This window comes from Bombyx mandarina, chromosome 28, assembly GCF_030267445.1.
Source record: "Bombyx mandarina strain Sakado chromosome 28, ASM3026744v2".
NCBI lineage: Eukaryota > Metazoa > Arthropoda > Insecta > Lepidoptera > Bombycidae > Bombyx > Bombyx mandarina.
Genome location: NC_143233.1, coordinates 5,036,940 through 5,052,812, shown reverse-complemented (window position 1 = coordinate 5,052,812; position 15,873 = coordinate 5,036,940). Strand labels below are relative to the sequence as shown.

The 15,873-nt window shown below is 38.0% G+C and overlaps 1 protein-coding gene across 8 annotated transcripts in view; it reads right to left on the bottom strand.

Moving 5' to 3' along the window:
* Window positions 1-15,873, bottom strand: part of cyst (rho guanine nucleotide exchange factor 18 cysts) — a 71,825-nt gene that overhangs the window by 28,445 nt on the left and 27,507 nt on the right. For 5 of the 8 annotated variants that reach the window (XR_016325569.1, XM_089739180.1, XM_089739181.1 and 2 more), the window contains 15 exons: window positions 15,371-15,540; window positions 13,414-13,557; window positions 12,776-12,842; window positions 11,508-11,610; window positions 10,374-10,447; window positions 10,119-10,201; window positions 9,113-9,175; window positions 7,365-7,421; window positions 6,663-6,803; window positions 5,905-6,001; window positions 5,358-5,571; window positions 3,836-3,954; window positions 2,632-2,766; window positions 1,688-1,842; window positions 830-962 (listed from right to left, as the gene is read on the bottom strand). Coding sequence is in view for 7 of the 8 variants with exons in the window: in XM_089739180.1 (XP_089595306.1) it covers window positions 830-962; window positions 1,688-1,842; window positions 2,632-2,766; window positions 3,836-3,954; window positions 5,358-5,571; window positions 5,905-6,001; window positions 6,663-6,803; window positions 7,365-7,421; window positions 9,113-9,175; window positions 10,119-10,201; window positions 10,374-10,447; window positions 11,508-11,610; window positions 12,776-12,842; window positions 13,414-13,557; window positions 15,371-15,540 (1,755 nt within the window). In the remaining variant the exon portion in view is untranslated. The remainder of the gene's footprint in view (window positions 1-829; window positions 963-1,687; window positions 1,843-2,631; window positions 2,767-3,835; window positions 3,955-5,357; window positions 5,572-5,904; window positions 6,002-6,662; window positions 6,804-7,364; window positions 7,422-9,112; window positions 9,176-10,118; window positions 10,202-10,373; window positions 10,448-11,507; window positions 11,611-12,775; window positions 12,843-13,413; window positions 13,558-15,370; window positions 15,541-15,873) is intronic. The other 3 variants (XM_089739182.1, XM_089739183.1, XM_089739185.1) reach the window with 2 other exon arrangements.

Genomic DNA, 15,873 nt, shown 5'->3' with positions numbered 1-15,873 from the left:
ACATACATGTATTTAAGATACATCTATAACCCTGGAAAAGACATTTATATTTACCATACAAATATCTTCCCTTGGCGGGATTCGAACCCGCGACCCCCTTGTGCAGTGACCATGTCATTTACCACTACACCAGACGGTCGTCATTGAAATTGTAAGTTCGAACATTAGTATGATTCTTTTGTCAAACACTATTATACTTCTATAAATCGCCAAAACCACACTATAGACAAATAATATAAACTTATTCTCAATCTGACCATAGACTTTAAAGAACAACAAAAGTTTGACAATAAGCAAAAAAGAATATATGAGTGTATGTGTGTCAAATAAATGGTAATGTGTGTAATGTTTTTTTGTTTATTGAATACGTGAAGCAAAAACTTTGTACCTATTTTTATGAAAATTGCGTAGACGGAGGAGTATGAAATTTTTCACACTTATAGACGATATCGAGGAGGAGTGCAGAATGTTTATATTTTTTTCAAATTATGGATAAAAAATACATTAAATCAATAAAAAAATCATTACACACACCACCGTGTATTTGACACACACGCATGCATACTCTTTGTTTATTGTAAAACTTTTCTTATTGCTTATAGTCTGTGGTCAAATTGAGAATAGATTAAATATTGTTTATCTTTATTAATATTTGTCTAAAGTGTAGTCTTGGCGGAATCTGTGATTATAGAAGTATACTACTAATTTCCATTATTTATAGTCGAATTTCTACCACTAGTACATATAGACGTGTAACTGAGGCGTTCACGAGAACGACACCGATGCCAAATGTAATATGTATGTGAAAACGAAACAGGCCAATACGTACTTTATTGTCGGGCGTGAAGAACGTGTATTTATTGTTGTTGTCGTGCAGGAAGAACAGCACGTCGGAGAGCACGATCACCAGTAGGGTTTGCATCTTGCTGCGGCCTTGCATCAGTGTGGCCACACCTTCGAACCTGTAATTAAATACATATATTTTTGAAACGATAACTTCTTATGGGACAGTAAGACGCTTCGTTACGTAACGCGTTACGGCGCCAGTCTGTCTGCCTTCCCTTTCTCTCACGCATCCGGCAGCGGTACTGAGAATGTATGTAACTCATTTATATATCTTTTTCAATTTTACAAAACTACTTTTATGGTTTGATCTCGTGTTTATTATTTATTTTCACTTACTGTTTCCGACGTTTCGGATACTCTAAGTCTTGAGGGTCGCACGGACTGCTTATTATTGTCAGTAGCCGTTTCTTGTTATATGTAATTATGTATTACTAGCTTTTGCCCGCGTGGAATAGTTTACAAATAATTATTTTAGAACAAATTTGGTTTGGTCACGGATTTTTTTTAGATATTTTAAAGGGGAACAATTCTGTCATACATTATTTTAGCGAAACTAACCGTTTCTGCAGCGCACGAAGCGGAAGCTCTTAAAAAGGAAAAAAAAAACCCGATTTTGAAACATTCTTTATTGGTGCTCCGTTTGTACTGGTCTTAGCGTGATGTTATATATAGCCTTCCTCAATAAATGGGCTATCTAACACTGAAAAATTTTTTCAAATCGGCGTAGTAGTTCCTGAGATTAGCGCGTTCAAACAAACAAACTCTTCAGCTTTATCATATTAGTATATATTAATGTCAGATGAGGGTCACAAACGGGGGCGCAGCAAAAGCTCGTACTAACTTCAAGCTCCTGGTGCCCTGCAGGATGTCGCTCTTCTTGAACTTCCTGCCGCGGAAGTGAGCGAAGGACTTGGCGTCGATGCGGTGGTAGATCTCGAGCTTGCGGTCCTCGCGCTCCTTCGCCGCCACCTGGTTGTCTACATCCACTAGGATCTCCTGCAGATCGAAGGTCATATGTAGTTTATTTGTTTTTAAACTGCTTAGATGGTTGGACGAGCTCACAGCCCACCTGATGTTAAGTGGTTACTGGAGCCCATAAACATCCACAACGTAAACGCGCCACTCATTTCCGTATAGTTACAACGGCTGCCCCACCCTTCAAACCGAAACGCATTACTGCTTCACGGCAGAAATAGGCAGGGCGGTGGTACCTACCCGTGCGGACTCACAAGAGCTTCTACAACCAGTAATGGGGATCACAGCGCATAAAATAAAACTTCTCCTGTTCCAAAATTTTCTCTTTTAATAATAATTAATAATTAGCACTTTTATTAAGTCTTGCTCATTTTTCAACCGTCCTCGCATCTTCCTATTTTCTGTCATTCAATCTGTCATTCTCTTCTCCCTTGCTTTCTGTTTTCTGTCACTCGCATCTTAACGCTCCATTCCATACTCTTTTCATACGTTCCGTTCTTACTAATCCTACACTTATATCAGTTCAAGTTGGTTATTTTATTTGTTTAATAAATATGATGCGTATATTTTTTACTATTAGGCCAGACAGAGAGCGCATATTAAACAATATTTTATTATTATTGCATAGATGGGTAGACGCTCACGGTCCACCTGATTTTAAGTGGTTACCGGAGCCCATGGACATCTATGACGTAAATGCCGCCACCCACCTTGAGACATGAGTTGTAAGGTCTCATACATGTGTAGTACCGTTAAAACGGAGACCTTACAACTGGATACCAGCGCTCTCGTGCTGACTCCGGCACGTACCTTGACTCCGCAGAGCGCCTTCTGCAGCAGCTCGCGCTCGTTGACGTCATCGCCGGCTGTCTTGAGTAGAGGCTCCAGCAGCAGCGGGTACTTGGTGAGTCGCTGCGCTACGAACAGCACGCACTCGGGAACACCCTGTACGTACATTTTTAACGCGCTTTCATTAGCTTCATACGTATATTAGTATGTAACCTAAACTATAGATATATGTGTATATAGATGTGTTTCTCGCCAGATCTTCTCAGTGGGTCGCGTTTCCGACCGGCTGGTAGATTCTGCAAAGCACGGCTCTTGCTAGCGTTAGTGTTAGTAACACACCCGGTTTGAGCCTGGAAAGCTCACCTACACGCTGATATAGCCTCTCAGGGCTATCAGCAAAGATAGGAAAAAAAAGAAAAAAGATAATATGTATTTATGTAAGGGAAAATTTGAACATGATTTTGACCCCTTCAAAATGTCGGATTAATTCAAAATTTCGCGAATTTATCAAGAAACGATGACAAATCAATATTTTAAACAGTTAGAACCGTTATTTAATTTTTTTGCTAATATTTTTATACAAGTAGAACTATAAATTACATTGGTAATTAGGCAATTAATAATGTGCCTTTTGCGAAGTCTTTATTAGTTTAACATGTAATGGAATCTTTCAACATAATATCCTTAACCATAATAACTTCAAGGAATACAATTAACTTGATGAAGTTGGCAAGGATCGATGATAATACAATTATTTTATTAATACGGCTTAATAATCTAACCAGGATAAGCAGGATACAAAAAAATGTAATTAAAATTGTAATCTTGATTTTTTTTTTTTTTTTTTTTCAAAAATACCGTTTTTATTTATGGTATTGAATTTTTATTTCCATCTATTTTAAGGAAAATATAGTAAGCCACTGCTTATTGCTTGTCTTGTAATGAAATCTATGAATAATAATTGTATAAATATATATATATAACTGAAAAGACAAACTGTATTTTTATTTTTTAAACTATCCATCTAGGCTCTAGGTCTAAGTAATTAGTTCTCTCAGTACAGATAAGTAATTAATTGCACAGAGATTTTGCATACAGAAGAAGAACAGAAAATTTTCATTTATATATAACACTCCATTATCAATTGTCTGATGCTTTCTCTACTGGAATCCTTTGACTGGCCCGCCAATCAGTGCAAGGATAGGACCGACTCTTGTCTCATTACCTTCTTCCTGAGCAAAGGGTTCTGTTGGCACTTCCTGATGAACCGGGACAGGCGGGCGTCTCTCGCGCAGCACTCCTTGAACACCTCCACGGCGTCGCGGTGACGGGAGCAAAACTCGCCTGTATTTACCAGACAATAAGGTACTCGATAAGGAAACTATACATTTCCGTTACTATTTTTTTTTTTATCAGCTCATACCCGGCCATTGCTGGACATAGGCTTCTCTTATAGTTCTCAACCATAATAGGTCCCCCATCTGTTATTAAGCCCATATACATCTACAACGTAAATGCCACCACATACTTTGAGATATGAGGTCTTAGTAAAACGGCTGCCCCACCCTTCAAACCGAAACGCGTTACTGCTTCATGGCAGAAATAGGGCAGTGGTACCTAGTACCTAGACGACTACCTTTTCATTAGTTCTGTTATTATTTCTCTATGCGAATGGAAGATCTTCCACCGAGCGGGTGATATTGCTCGGTAAACCGACGCTTCGAACGTTGTTGTTCGGAACTTGTATATACGCAAGCTTATCTTAAAAAAATGTCGAAAGCGAGATTCAGGTACTTGTCAAATATCTTGTGTTGTATGATGGCTATTGCCACAATGCAGCAGGAGTAGGGATGTTCATTTAAGATATACATTGATGATTTTCGCGATGCATCAGTCGGAGCGGTTGCATCGATGTTTTTCGATATATCGAATTGAAACATTGATGCCCTAGCCCGGCGACGCTGACATGGCCTCTCTAGACCAGTGGTTCCCAAACTTATTTTGTCTACTGCCCACTTTGAGAATAAAATATTTTTTAGCGCCTCCATTTTTTGTACCTATTTAAAAATCACTATAGCGAGAGCTCAGTCGGTATCTAAGAGTCCTAGATGAAATTAAAAATCGCCCCCCAAGCCTCTACACAACGCCCCCCATTAGGCCTGCACCGCTCACAAGGGGGTGTTATCGCCCACTTTGGGAAAGACTTTTTTTTTTTTTTTTTATTGCTTAGATGGGTGGACGAGCTCACAGCCCACCTGGTGTTAAGTGGTTACTGGAGCCCATAGACATCCACAACGTAAATGCGCCACCCACCTTGAGATACAAGTTCTAAGGTCTCAAGTATAGTTACAACGGCTGCCCCACCCTTCAAACCGAAACGCATTACTGCTTCACGGCAGAAATAGGCAGGGCGGTGGTACCCACCCGCGCGGACTCACAAGAGGTCCTACCACCAGTAATTACGCAAATTATAATTTTGCGGGTTTCATTTTTATTACACGATGTTATTCCTTCACCGTGGAAGTCAATCGTCAACATTTGTTGAGTACGTATTTCATTAGAAAAATTGGTACCCGCCTGCGGGATTCGAACACCGGTGCATCGCTTCAACACGAATACACCGGACGTCTTATCCGTTAGGCCACGACGACTACAAAACTGCTCTAGACCATCAGCTTAGGTAGGAAAATATCGATATTTTCGTTGCATCGATGTATATCGAGCGTCCCTAAGTAGGAGTGGGGTACCGTAGGCGGACTTGAGGCGCGGGCGGGAGTGCGGCGCGAAGGCGTCGGCCAGGATGTCGGCGATGGAGGGCACGGCGGGCGCGGCGCGCTGGCGGGCGCGCAGGCGGGCCAGCAGCGCCGCGTGCAGCGCCCACAGCTCGTCCACGCGCGGGAACATGCGCGCCACCTGCGCCGAGCTCACGCTGCCGAACCGCACCATGCCGTCAGCGAACATCTGCACCACACACAACGGCACCCAATATAGCATATATCGATAACGTTATTATCACTAAAGGCAAGAAGGCAAGTGTGACACTATAATTAACACAAAAACATTTAGATTTCTACCTCAAAATGGGCAATAAAATTCGATTTGACATGATATTATCTACGGTCTACAGATTAGGACCACTGAGACGTAATCACGTACCTTCTAAATTATCGAGGATCCTACATTCCAAAGACACCTCAATCACATGTGATACTTGGTAATGATAATTGGTAATGTGACTTAAAAAAATAATAGTAAATAAGCATATTAAAAAAAAATTGAAAATTAAATGGTTACCTTCTGCATAAGTCGTATGGTGAGACAGTGGTGCTTCTCCGTGAGTATCAACTCGTAAATGTGTTCTTGTCGCTTTGTTTCTCTTTCGCCGAGCGACCTGGTGAATGTTAACATTTTGTTGACTGCATATTTGGGATAGATAGATTAATCACAGACTCACTACAACTTGAAAGTAAGCAGTTAACCTTAAAATGGTGTTTGATAAGCTTGTAAAATTGGTGGATCTATCGCTCACAGCGATCTCTTCCAGGCAATCTTGTTTAGAGATAAACTATTGCACAGATAAAAGAACGCCGGTTTTTAATTTGGAACACGTGATACCCACATAACAAGTATTTGAAATTGAAAAATTAAATTCATATTTTTTATAGATATACTAGCTTTTACCCGCGACTTTGTCCGCGTGGAATAATTATTTTGGTATAACGCTAAATTATACCCACCTCTTCATTTACGTAGAAAGTGAAAATATTTTTAAAGAATAGAATGTTAAAGAGCTATTTAAGGTACCAAAATCACGCTTTTTAACCGACTTCAAAAGAGGAAGTTATCAATTCGACTATAATTTTTATCTATGTATGTTCACCGACTTCTCGAGAATCCTTGGACCGATTCAGATAATTCTTTTTTTTTTTTTGTTCGAATGTAATTTACTAGTAAAGCGCTAGAGGGCGCCTCAGGTTCAGAGTGCGATTGCTTTTGCACAGCACTTATATGTACTCGGCTAGTGTGGACATGAATTCGTCTCGGTCGCGTACTTGGCGAGTCCCTTGGGAGCGCCGGCCGCCCAGGTGTCGGGCTCGCTGGCGCCCAGCCCCAGCACCAGAGCCTCGTCGCCCAGCTGCTCAGGGCCCAGATACACCTCGGGCCACTCCGCCGCGCACGCGTCATCCGAAGCGCTGCCGGACCACAACACACGTAAACACTAACTACCCACATCACAAACTAATAAGTCGTTGTTGATTCCTTGAAGAGTCTCTAGTGAGATAGCTGATTTATACAAAAACAGCCTTTTATTATTATTAATTCTTAGTTAATATTATGACTTAGTATTAATTATAATTTAATAATGTTCGTATAATTTGCTATGAGCCAATCAACATCCAAGTCGTGAAACTGAAAATATCAAATACGGCTTTTTAATTGTAATAAATTTATTTGTTTACTTTCGACTGACTCTGCTGATCAGACGCGAATAAAAAAAAAATATTAAAATAATTTCTTTCAGAAAGCAGTTCATACATTGTGTACATAAAATCATTGAATATTACTAAAATTACCATTTAAATATTATCAATAAAAACAAATGCAAAATCATACATACACATATAAACAAATAAATTGTGTGTGTGTGGGTGCGCGCGCGCGCGCGCGCGTGTGTGTGTATGTGTGTGTGTGTGTGTGCGCGCGCGCGTGTGTGTGTACTGTGTCTGAGAATTACTGATAAGGGAACAACTTACTTGCTCTGGTCGTGTTTATGATCTGAATCCTTGTCGTCGTTATAAATATGACTTGTGCTGCAAAAAAAAAAAAACAATATAAATCTACTATATCTACCAATGCGTACAAAACGTTAAAATCTGGCAACATTAATTCGTTCGAATTCAGAAATCAGTTCGCTTAAAATTCAAACGACACTATTTGATCTCGATAATTTCAGAACGATTTGAAATCTAAGAGTTAGTTTTTTTATATTACTTCTCACTAAGAGGTAACCTTTGTAATTGGTCAGACACAAAAAAGAGCAATTCGATATTTTTTTTAAAACTCGATAGACACCAAAAACGTTGATACATAAAGTTGAACTCACTATTTTCATATAAATCTTACATTATTTTGATTTCAGCAAAGCCTAAATAATAAGAAGAAGCGAACAAGATATTAACTAATACGAACAATAAAACGACATGCAAACTTTAGAGTAAAAAATAATTATAATAAAAAAATAATTTAAAAATACAAAATGGAAAGACAATAAACAAACAATGTTTTACCGATAATGACGTCACATTGTCTATTCAAGGTAGCGAGGTACCGTACAGGTAGGTACCTACATATAATGTTATCTCTAACTCTTGATTTCACATTTAATGTTATTTTAGATCTCTGTCTACTCTATTTCTTTTTATAGGCTGATCGACATCAGCTAAACTGAACATTTTATGTTATTTTAACATTATTAATAAATTAAAATTAAATTACACGCCACATACGTTGAAGGATCTCACAATCCATTGGCTGTAAAATGCTAACTGATATATAAATAAATAACATTACTCTAGAATAGTTTCCTTGTTAAAAATGTTGATGTTGTTTTAATTCTGCAGGTGCACACTACAAACAATTTATTAATTTTATTATCAAACATTCATAAACTTCTGCTGTATTTCTAGAAAATTCCTTAGATAAAACATTACATCTATGCTAATATTCTTATCTTACAACACTCATAATTTCACAATCATAGTCTCCTTGAATAAACAAATAAAAAATAAAATTTCTACAATCACAGTTTCTCATTACATCAACTACCTTCAGAATAGACAGAAAGATACACAAGTAAGGCGTTGTGGATGATTCGAGAACTAGGAAGATTTGTTATCGAATGTGTGATGACATGTATGCGAATGTCTCGATAGGGTTGTGCTTAAACAATCGATATCAGATATGTCTTATTTTTATTAATTTAAAACATTTATTATGTCGCATAGTTGTAGATTTATAAAACAAAACAGATAACGTATAACAAAAAAAACCATATTCAACTTCTGATTTTGTAAAAATAATAAAACATTCCACACGCCACAAAACAAAAGACTTTTACATTAGACCAAAAATATTAATTTAAAAAAAAAATGTATTAAGGAGATTCGAAATTCATATTTGAAAAATCGAGATGAATTAAAATGGTTTAACCGCAAAACTTTTCTCAACACAATCGTGTCAATTTGAATCTTTTTAACGATATCTTTAAGGTCTGTTATGCCTTACTGCTTGTTTCGAGAAACTATTCCAATCGCAAATATAGTCTCGTAAAATATTCTGAAACTTCACTATCGTATAGTCGTTTCACATTGAAACATCGTTCATTACGAAGGTTATCTTAAATCGAGATCATAAACGATCAGAAGACTAAAAGTTGATGACCATAGAGAATGAATGTGTGATGTAGATAGAAAGGCAACGCGCATCATTCCCTCTGACTTACTGAACGCCGAGCTTTGTGGCGACGCGACGCCACGGCGAGTAACATCCCGACGAGGCCTTCTTGCTGCACCGCGCGAACGAATAACACACGTGTACATATATGTGTTGCGTTCATAATCACTATACACTGGCGTCTCCGGTACGGGAACGGAACTATCGAGGCCTCTCGAACCGCCAACGGACGGTGTATTCACCGATTCGATTTGCACTAACCTATATCGATATTGAATAATCGATTTTTTTCGATAATCGACTATCGTATTCAACGGTCGCCTCGATAGTTCCACACTATAAGTCCGTTAAATAATCAAAAGTAACGAACCAAAAATAGCTCACGGAAAAATAACATAGCGTAGTCGAAGCAATATTGAAAATGTAAAGGAGAACCGTATGTCAGTCAGCGTTGTTACAAAGCAAACATATAATCAGTATAGTGTTGAAATGTAGGGTAAATAAAAGGTACGTAAATAAATCCTACCGTTACATACTTGTGTATCCTCTTAGGTACTTTTACAAAAAAAATAATGGCAATATTGTTTGGTTTTCAACAAAGACCCTTGTGCCGACTAAATCGGATTCATGGCAACACTTAAGATATTCATCTATACGATGAATCGCGTATCAAAATATCGATGTTTCATAAGAAAAACATTGCCAGTTATTCGATTTAATCTTATATGTACCTCGATTATATTGCACGCAAACTAAACACAAAATGCATTAGCTTCAATATAGCGCCTCGATTTCGAGGCTGTAAAAATGGTATCCTTCGCCAGTTCCCGCAACAATAAAAAACGAAGCGTCAAAATATATTCCTATAGAATTTCGATATTTGAAGTACCCGACTACGTTGAATTGAATCGAGAAATCACTGATCATACTTTAGTGAGTTCCTTGTTAACAATTTATCGATTCGTAAGTAACAATCGAATTCAATTCTATACCGTAATCGGATCACAATTATGAATCGATTTTTGCTGTATCGAATATCTCCGTCGTGCACTTACCTATTAGTCTGCGACTGTCCGGATACGGAGCTCCGTTTGCTGCTCTTCCCGCTGGCTGCACTCAGTGATTTACCAACAGATGTCTGCGAACGAAAATATCGATAAAATATATTATCGATAATCTAAGGATGTCATTTTATCGATATGAAATATAAGCTAAATTTCTATTTTTTCTTACATTTTATTGTTTACAACATTAGAGCTTAAGTAATTAATAGAAATTTTAATAAAAAAAGTCAACAATTCATAGCTCACCTTAGACGACTTAGGCTTATTGCAATCGACGATGTAATCTTTGCAAATATTTTGATGTACAGTTGTTCCACAATCTGAAAATTCGTAATTAGCTTATAATAGTTGACACAATAATATTGTACGATATCATGACTTTTTTAACTTATAAACAGAGCTTTCCGTTTTTGATAGTTCCATACGAATTAATTTATGAATTAAATATTTAAACACTTACTAAAACGTTACTTATTTAATATTATAACATACATAACTCACATACACACACAACATCAAATCCGTAAAAATTTTAATCGCTGTAATTAATGGTGGTAGGGAGTCATATAGGCCTGCACGGGTGCGTACCACCACACTGCGCCTATTTCCGGGTTAAAAGGCGGGCACATCTCGAAATGAGTGACGGTACTTTTGTTGTTGGTATCTATGGGCTCCGGTGACCACTTCACATCAGGCGGACCGTGAACTCGTTGACCCATCTAAACAATAAAAAACTAATCGATTAAACCTGCAACTATCGTTAGGTGTGTATAATCTACGTACCATTTTCGTTGCTGACATAAGTCCTGTCAAATGTTTGACATATAGATGTATCAAAACTATTTGGCTTTTTTTTTTTAAAGATTTTATGGCCTGGTAACTAAGACTGGTCAACTAAGACTTAATTTAATTTATATTCTTATTTTTGTGAAAAATGATATTAAGAAGTGAAATGAAATGAAGATGATTAATTTGAGACATTAATCAACTGGTGTGAAATTAAATTAAATGAGTTGGGATGAAATATAATCTCAGTAAAATGGTGGTCATTTACTAAGACTTTTTCAGTCGACTTTTGGAGGATCCCGAGAAGTTACGTCCAGCGGCTTTGTTTATATTTCCTACATTTCTGCACTTTCACAGATATTAACCAGTTAATAAACCACCGTTATTACACATTTAAACCTGAAGAAACACTAAATAGACAAAATAAAACAAATCACACAACTTCACTCCTCGCGTTCCCGCCAAAAATTCCTTTGGCCCCACAGATAACAAAACACAGATTAGGCATCGTCTATCAAGCAAACGAAAACATGACATAATCCCTAAATCCTCTTGTGTGCTTGTCAAACGTTTGTAATGCAAGCGGAGACGTACTGTCGCAGTAGAGGGCGGGCGTGTCGTTGAGGGGCCGCGAGCACCAGTCGCAGTGCGCGCCGCCGCCCGCCTGCCACGCGTGTGCCGCCTTCCGGGACTTGTCCTGACACATAACAGTGACATGTCAACGATCAATGGTACGCGGCCACTCGACGTCCACACTACAGTCACCCTACAGGCATCCATTGCTGGACATAGGCCTCTGTGAGTGCTCAACAAAATAATAGGTTCCGTACGTTAAGTCGTCGTGGCCTAAAGGATAAGACGTCCTTTGCATTCGTATGTAACGATGCACCGATGTCCGAATCTCAGGCGGGTACCAATTTTTCTAATGAAATACGTACTCAACAATTGTTCACGATTGGCTTCCACGGTGAAGGAATAAAATCGTGTAATAAAAATTAAACCCTAAGGTCCTACCACCAGTAATTACGCAAAATTATAATTTGTGTTATTACTGGTGGTAGTTATAATTTGCGTAATTACTGGTGGTAGGAACCTCTTGTGAGTCCGCACGGGTAGTCACTACCACTCTACCTATTTCTGCCGTGAAGCAGTAATGCGTTTCGGTTTCAAGGGTGGGGCAGCCGTTGTAACTATACTTGAGACATTTAGAATTTATATTTCAAGGCGGGTGGCGCATTTACGTTGTTGATGTCTATGGGCTCCGGTAACCACTTAACACCAGGTGGGCTCTGACCTCGTCCACCAATCTAAGCAATAAAAAAAACAAAATTGGCCGCTACCGTAATCTATTGAAATAAACAATAAAAGTCGTTTAGGAGAGATGTTTGTCGCGTGTCTGACATTTGGGTTCTCTTATCGTGACGATGAAAATTAAACTTAGACTTCAAGATACTAAATATTAGTTCTGCTTGCAACGAAACATAAATGTCAAGAAATATAATACTTTTTTTTATTGAAAATTTGACGGTAGTTAGCATAATACTCAAATGTCGACAAACGACGCCTTACTCGTTCCCCCATAGACACAACCCATTGATTTTCTCGCCGGATCTTCTCGGTGGGTCGCGATTTCGATTCGGTTCCAGACTCAGAGAGGCACTACCCTTGCTAGGGCCAGTCCTTCCAAGTCCTTCCAAGTTGAGCCCCATAAGTTCACCTACCGGACTGCGTGTTATTGGAATAGCCACTTGGACACCATCGATTAGGTAGGGGAAAAAATCTTCTATGTTTAATAAAGTAGTTTTCATTATATCCACGGCTCGCGAAATCCGTAAACAGCTCTGAATAGATTCGACAAGTACCTTCTTCTTCCTGAAGAACAAGCTTCCACGTTTTCGCCTTTTCTCAGCGTGATGGTCGAAAGCAGCTCTGCAATCAAAATAACTTATCATCTATTTCAAATTCTTACAAAAATAAAAATTAATCTTGAACTTCCGTGTAAGAATTATTAAATTATCTAAAAAAAATCAATGAGTGATACAAAACGAATACGTGAAGCAAAGCTGTGCTTTAAGCATGCCAAAATATAAAATAAGAAGCTTAAAGTAAAACTTAAAACAAAAATCAGTTATATTAACACTACACCAAAGAACCCGTCGACAAAGTGGTTTAGAAAAAACTTTAATAAATAAATAAATAAATAAATAGCACTTTACTTTAAACTCCTTAGGCAATATTAATTTATTGTTGTATTTATTTGATTTCGAAATATTAATAGAGGTATTTTTATAATTTTAACGTGTCTATTATGAAAATATTCAAAATAGTGTAAAAAACTTCAATTCGAAAAAAATCGATTTTATAATCAAAATCGAATCGAAACTCTAATATCTCGGTATCGAAAAGTACAGTACTTTCTTTACTATAATTAACTTCGATCAAATCTGAAGTTGAGCATTTCTTCAGCTTTAGTCTTTATGTCCTTTAACATAAAACTCACTGTTCCAAGAAAGCCAGTCGATGTAATCCCAAATGTTCCTGATGCGTATTGTTCCTGCGGCCGGGCAGTTGTGCCGTGGCCCCGACAGTCGCGGCGGAAGCGTCTTCGTCGCTTTCCGTCTCGCTCTCACCGGCGCCAGACAAGCTAACATCGAGCGAGACACGTACACTCGTGGAACTATCGTGTTTCGGGTTGACATATCGATTTTTTTTTTAAATTTACTCCCAATCATATTACGGTACCTTACGTAACAAAATTCAAGGGTTGACAGAGAATAGTTTGTTCATTATATTCATGTGCTCTTAAAGGCTTTCATTGAAACTATTTACTTAGGAACATTTTTCGATTTTTTAAAATAACTCTGCTTTTGACTTGATATAACCTTTTGTAGAACACCCTGTATACATTTAGAACACGTTTTGTTCGTCCACGATAGTTCCACGATAATAGTGCAAATAAAAATAAGAAAACAAAACAATTTTGCAATAGCACATATCGATTTACAGTTGTTGATATTAAAATCGATGTGTCCGGAGTGAAGCAAAAAACAAAAAAAAACCAGTGCGAATAAAAACATTGACTTAAACATGCAAATTTTAACAGGGCTACTTTCAGTATATTCATCATAGTATTATATAAACCACAAAGTATATATGTATAATTATACCTTCTTTTTTTTTAAATATAAGTTCATTTCATTTTTGTTCTAAAAACAATTTGTGTTTACTTATATACTCATAGTAAATCCCTTAAACATAAATCATGCATTTCTGGGACACGTGCTGTGGTCTCCCTACTACTTTTTTTTTATTGGCCTTGTAGGCAGACGAGCATACGACCCACCTGATGGTGAGTGGTTGCCCATGGACCTCAGCAATGCCAGGGGCAGAGCCAAGCCGCTGCCTACCGTTGAGTACTCTCCACAAGCCTTTGAAGAAGGACATGTCATAGCGCTCGAGAAACATCGTGGAGGGGAGCTCATTCCAAAGCCGGATGGTACGTGGCAAAAAAGATCTCTGGAAACGCAGTGTGGATGACCGCAGTGGCTCCAGGTAGCACGGATGAACTCTACTCCGGTGGCGGGTGGTGCAATGGTAAAAACGAGATGATGGAATCATCTCAAATAATTCCTCAGAGCTGCCGCAAAGCACTCATCCGCTCCGGTTCACTAATACAAATGTGACTCCAATCTTGCTTTAGTAACCGCCTAACTTATAGATGAGTCGTCTATTATCAAAGGTGGAAATCTGACTTTTGGACAATGATTGGTAAATCAGAAAAACGAATTATTGACTTTGTATTCCATTGGCAGTCACAAAACTCTTCGGAACGACATCTTAGATAAATAACAGGTTAACTATTAACCTTTATTTAATGCAGGTTTTGAACCGTATTCTTTGAAGGAGACGATTATATTCAAATCAATCTGTATTGACATATCAATAATTTTTTTTTGTCCAAATGCACAGATTGCCACCTTTGATAATAGACGACTCAGATAAGCCATATTTATGTACAGAATTTAATTTTCAATTTATATAATTATAATTCAAATTGACATAGAACCTTCATGGTTTGAGATCTTTGAGTGAAACTTTTCTCAAATGGTACCTATAAGGTTCTTCTTTTAAAAAATGTGCAACATCCGATTATCGACTTCCAGTTTTTTTTTTAAATTCAGCTTAGACAAGAAAGACGTATACCTTGAAAATTCGAGGGAGAGAAACAGCTCGCAATATCAATGTTGCGTTTGGAGAGGGGACTGCTAATGAACGCACCGTGCGATTTTGGTTTAAATTAATTTTGATAATATTATAATTTATATTTTTATTGCTCAGATTGGTGGTCGAGCTCTTATTCGTCGTCTTTTATTTATCGATTGAGGCACTACGAAGTCTGCCGGGTCAGCTAGTAAATTAATAAATAATTTAATTTTTTGGTTTAATATAATACGTACATGTTGAGGGGGGGTGTGGGTTGCGGCGGCTGCACGGCGGCCACGATGCTGGGGGTCGAGACGGACTTCTGCAGCGGTAACCTAGCGACCAGCCGGCTCGGATCCGCTCCCGCGCCCGCGCCCGCCCCCGCCCCCGCTCGCAACGCGGCCGTCACCTTCTCGAAGTCCTTCTGAATATCAAATGTTTATTTGTGGCGTGGTTTCTTTTTTAAAGGAATTTTATGACCTGGTAACTAAGACCATTAGGTCATATCTTATTTTAATTTATATTCTTATTTTTATGAAAAATGATAATATGGAATGAAATGAAATGAAGATGATTAATTTGAAACATTAATCAACTGGGATGAAATTAATTGAAATGAGATGAGATGATATGGGATGAAATATAATCTCAGTAAAATGGTGGTCATTTACTGAGATTTTTTCAGTGGACTTTTTGGAGGATCCCGACAAAATTACGTCCAGTGGCTTTGTTTCATTTTCCCACATTTGTGCACTTT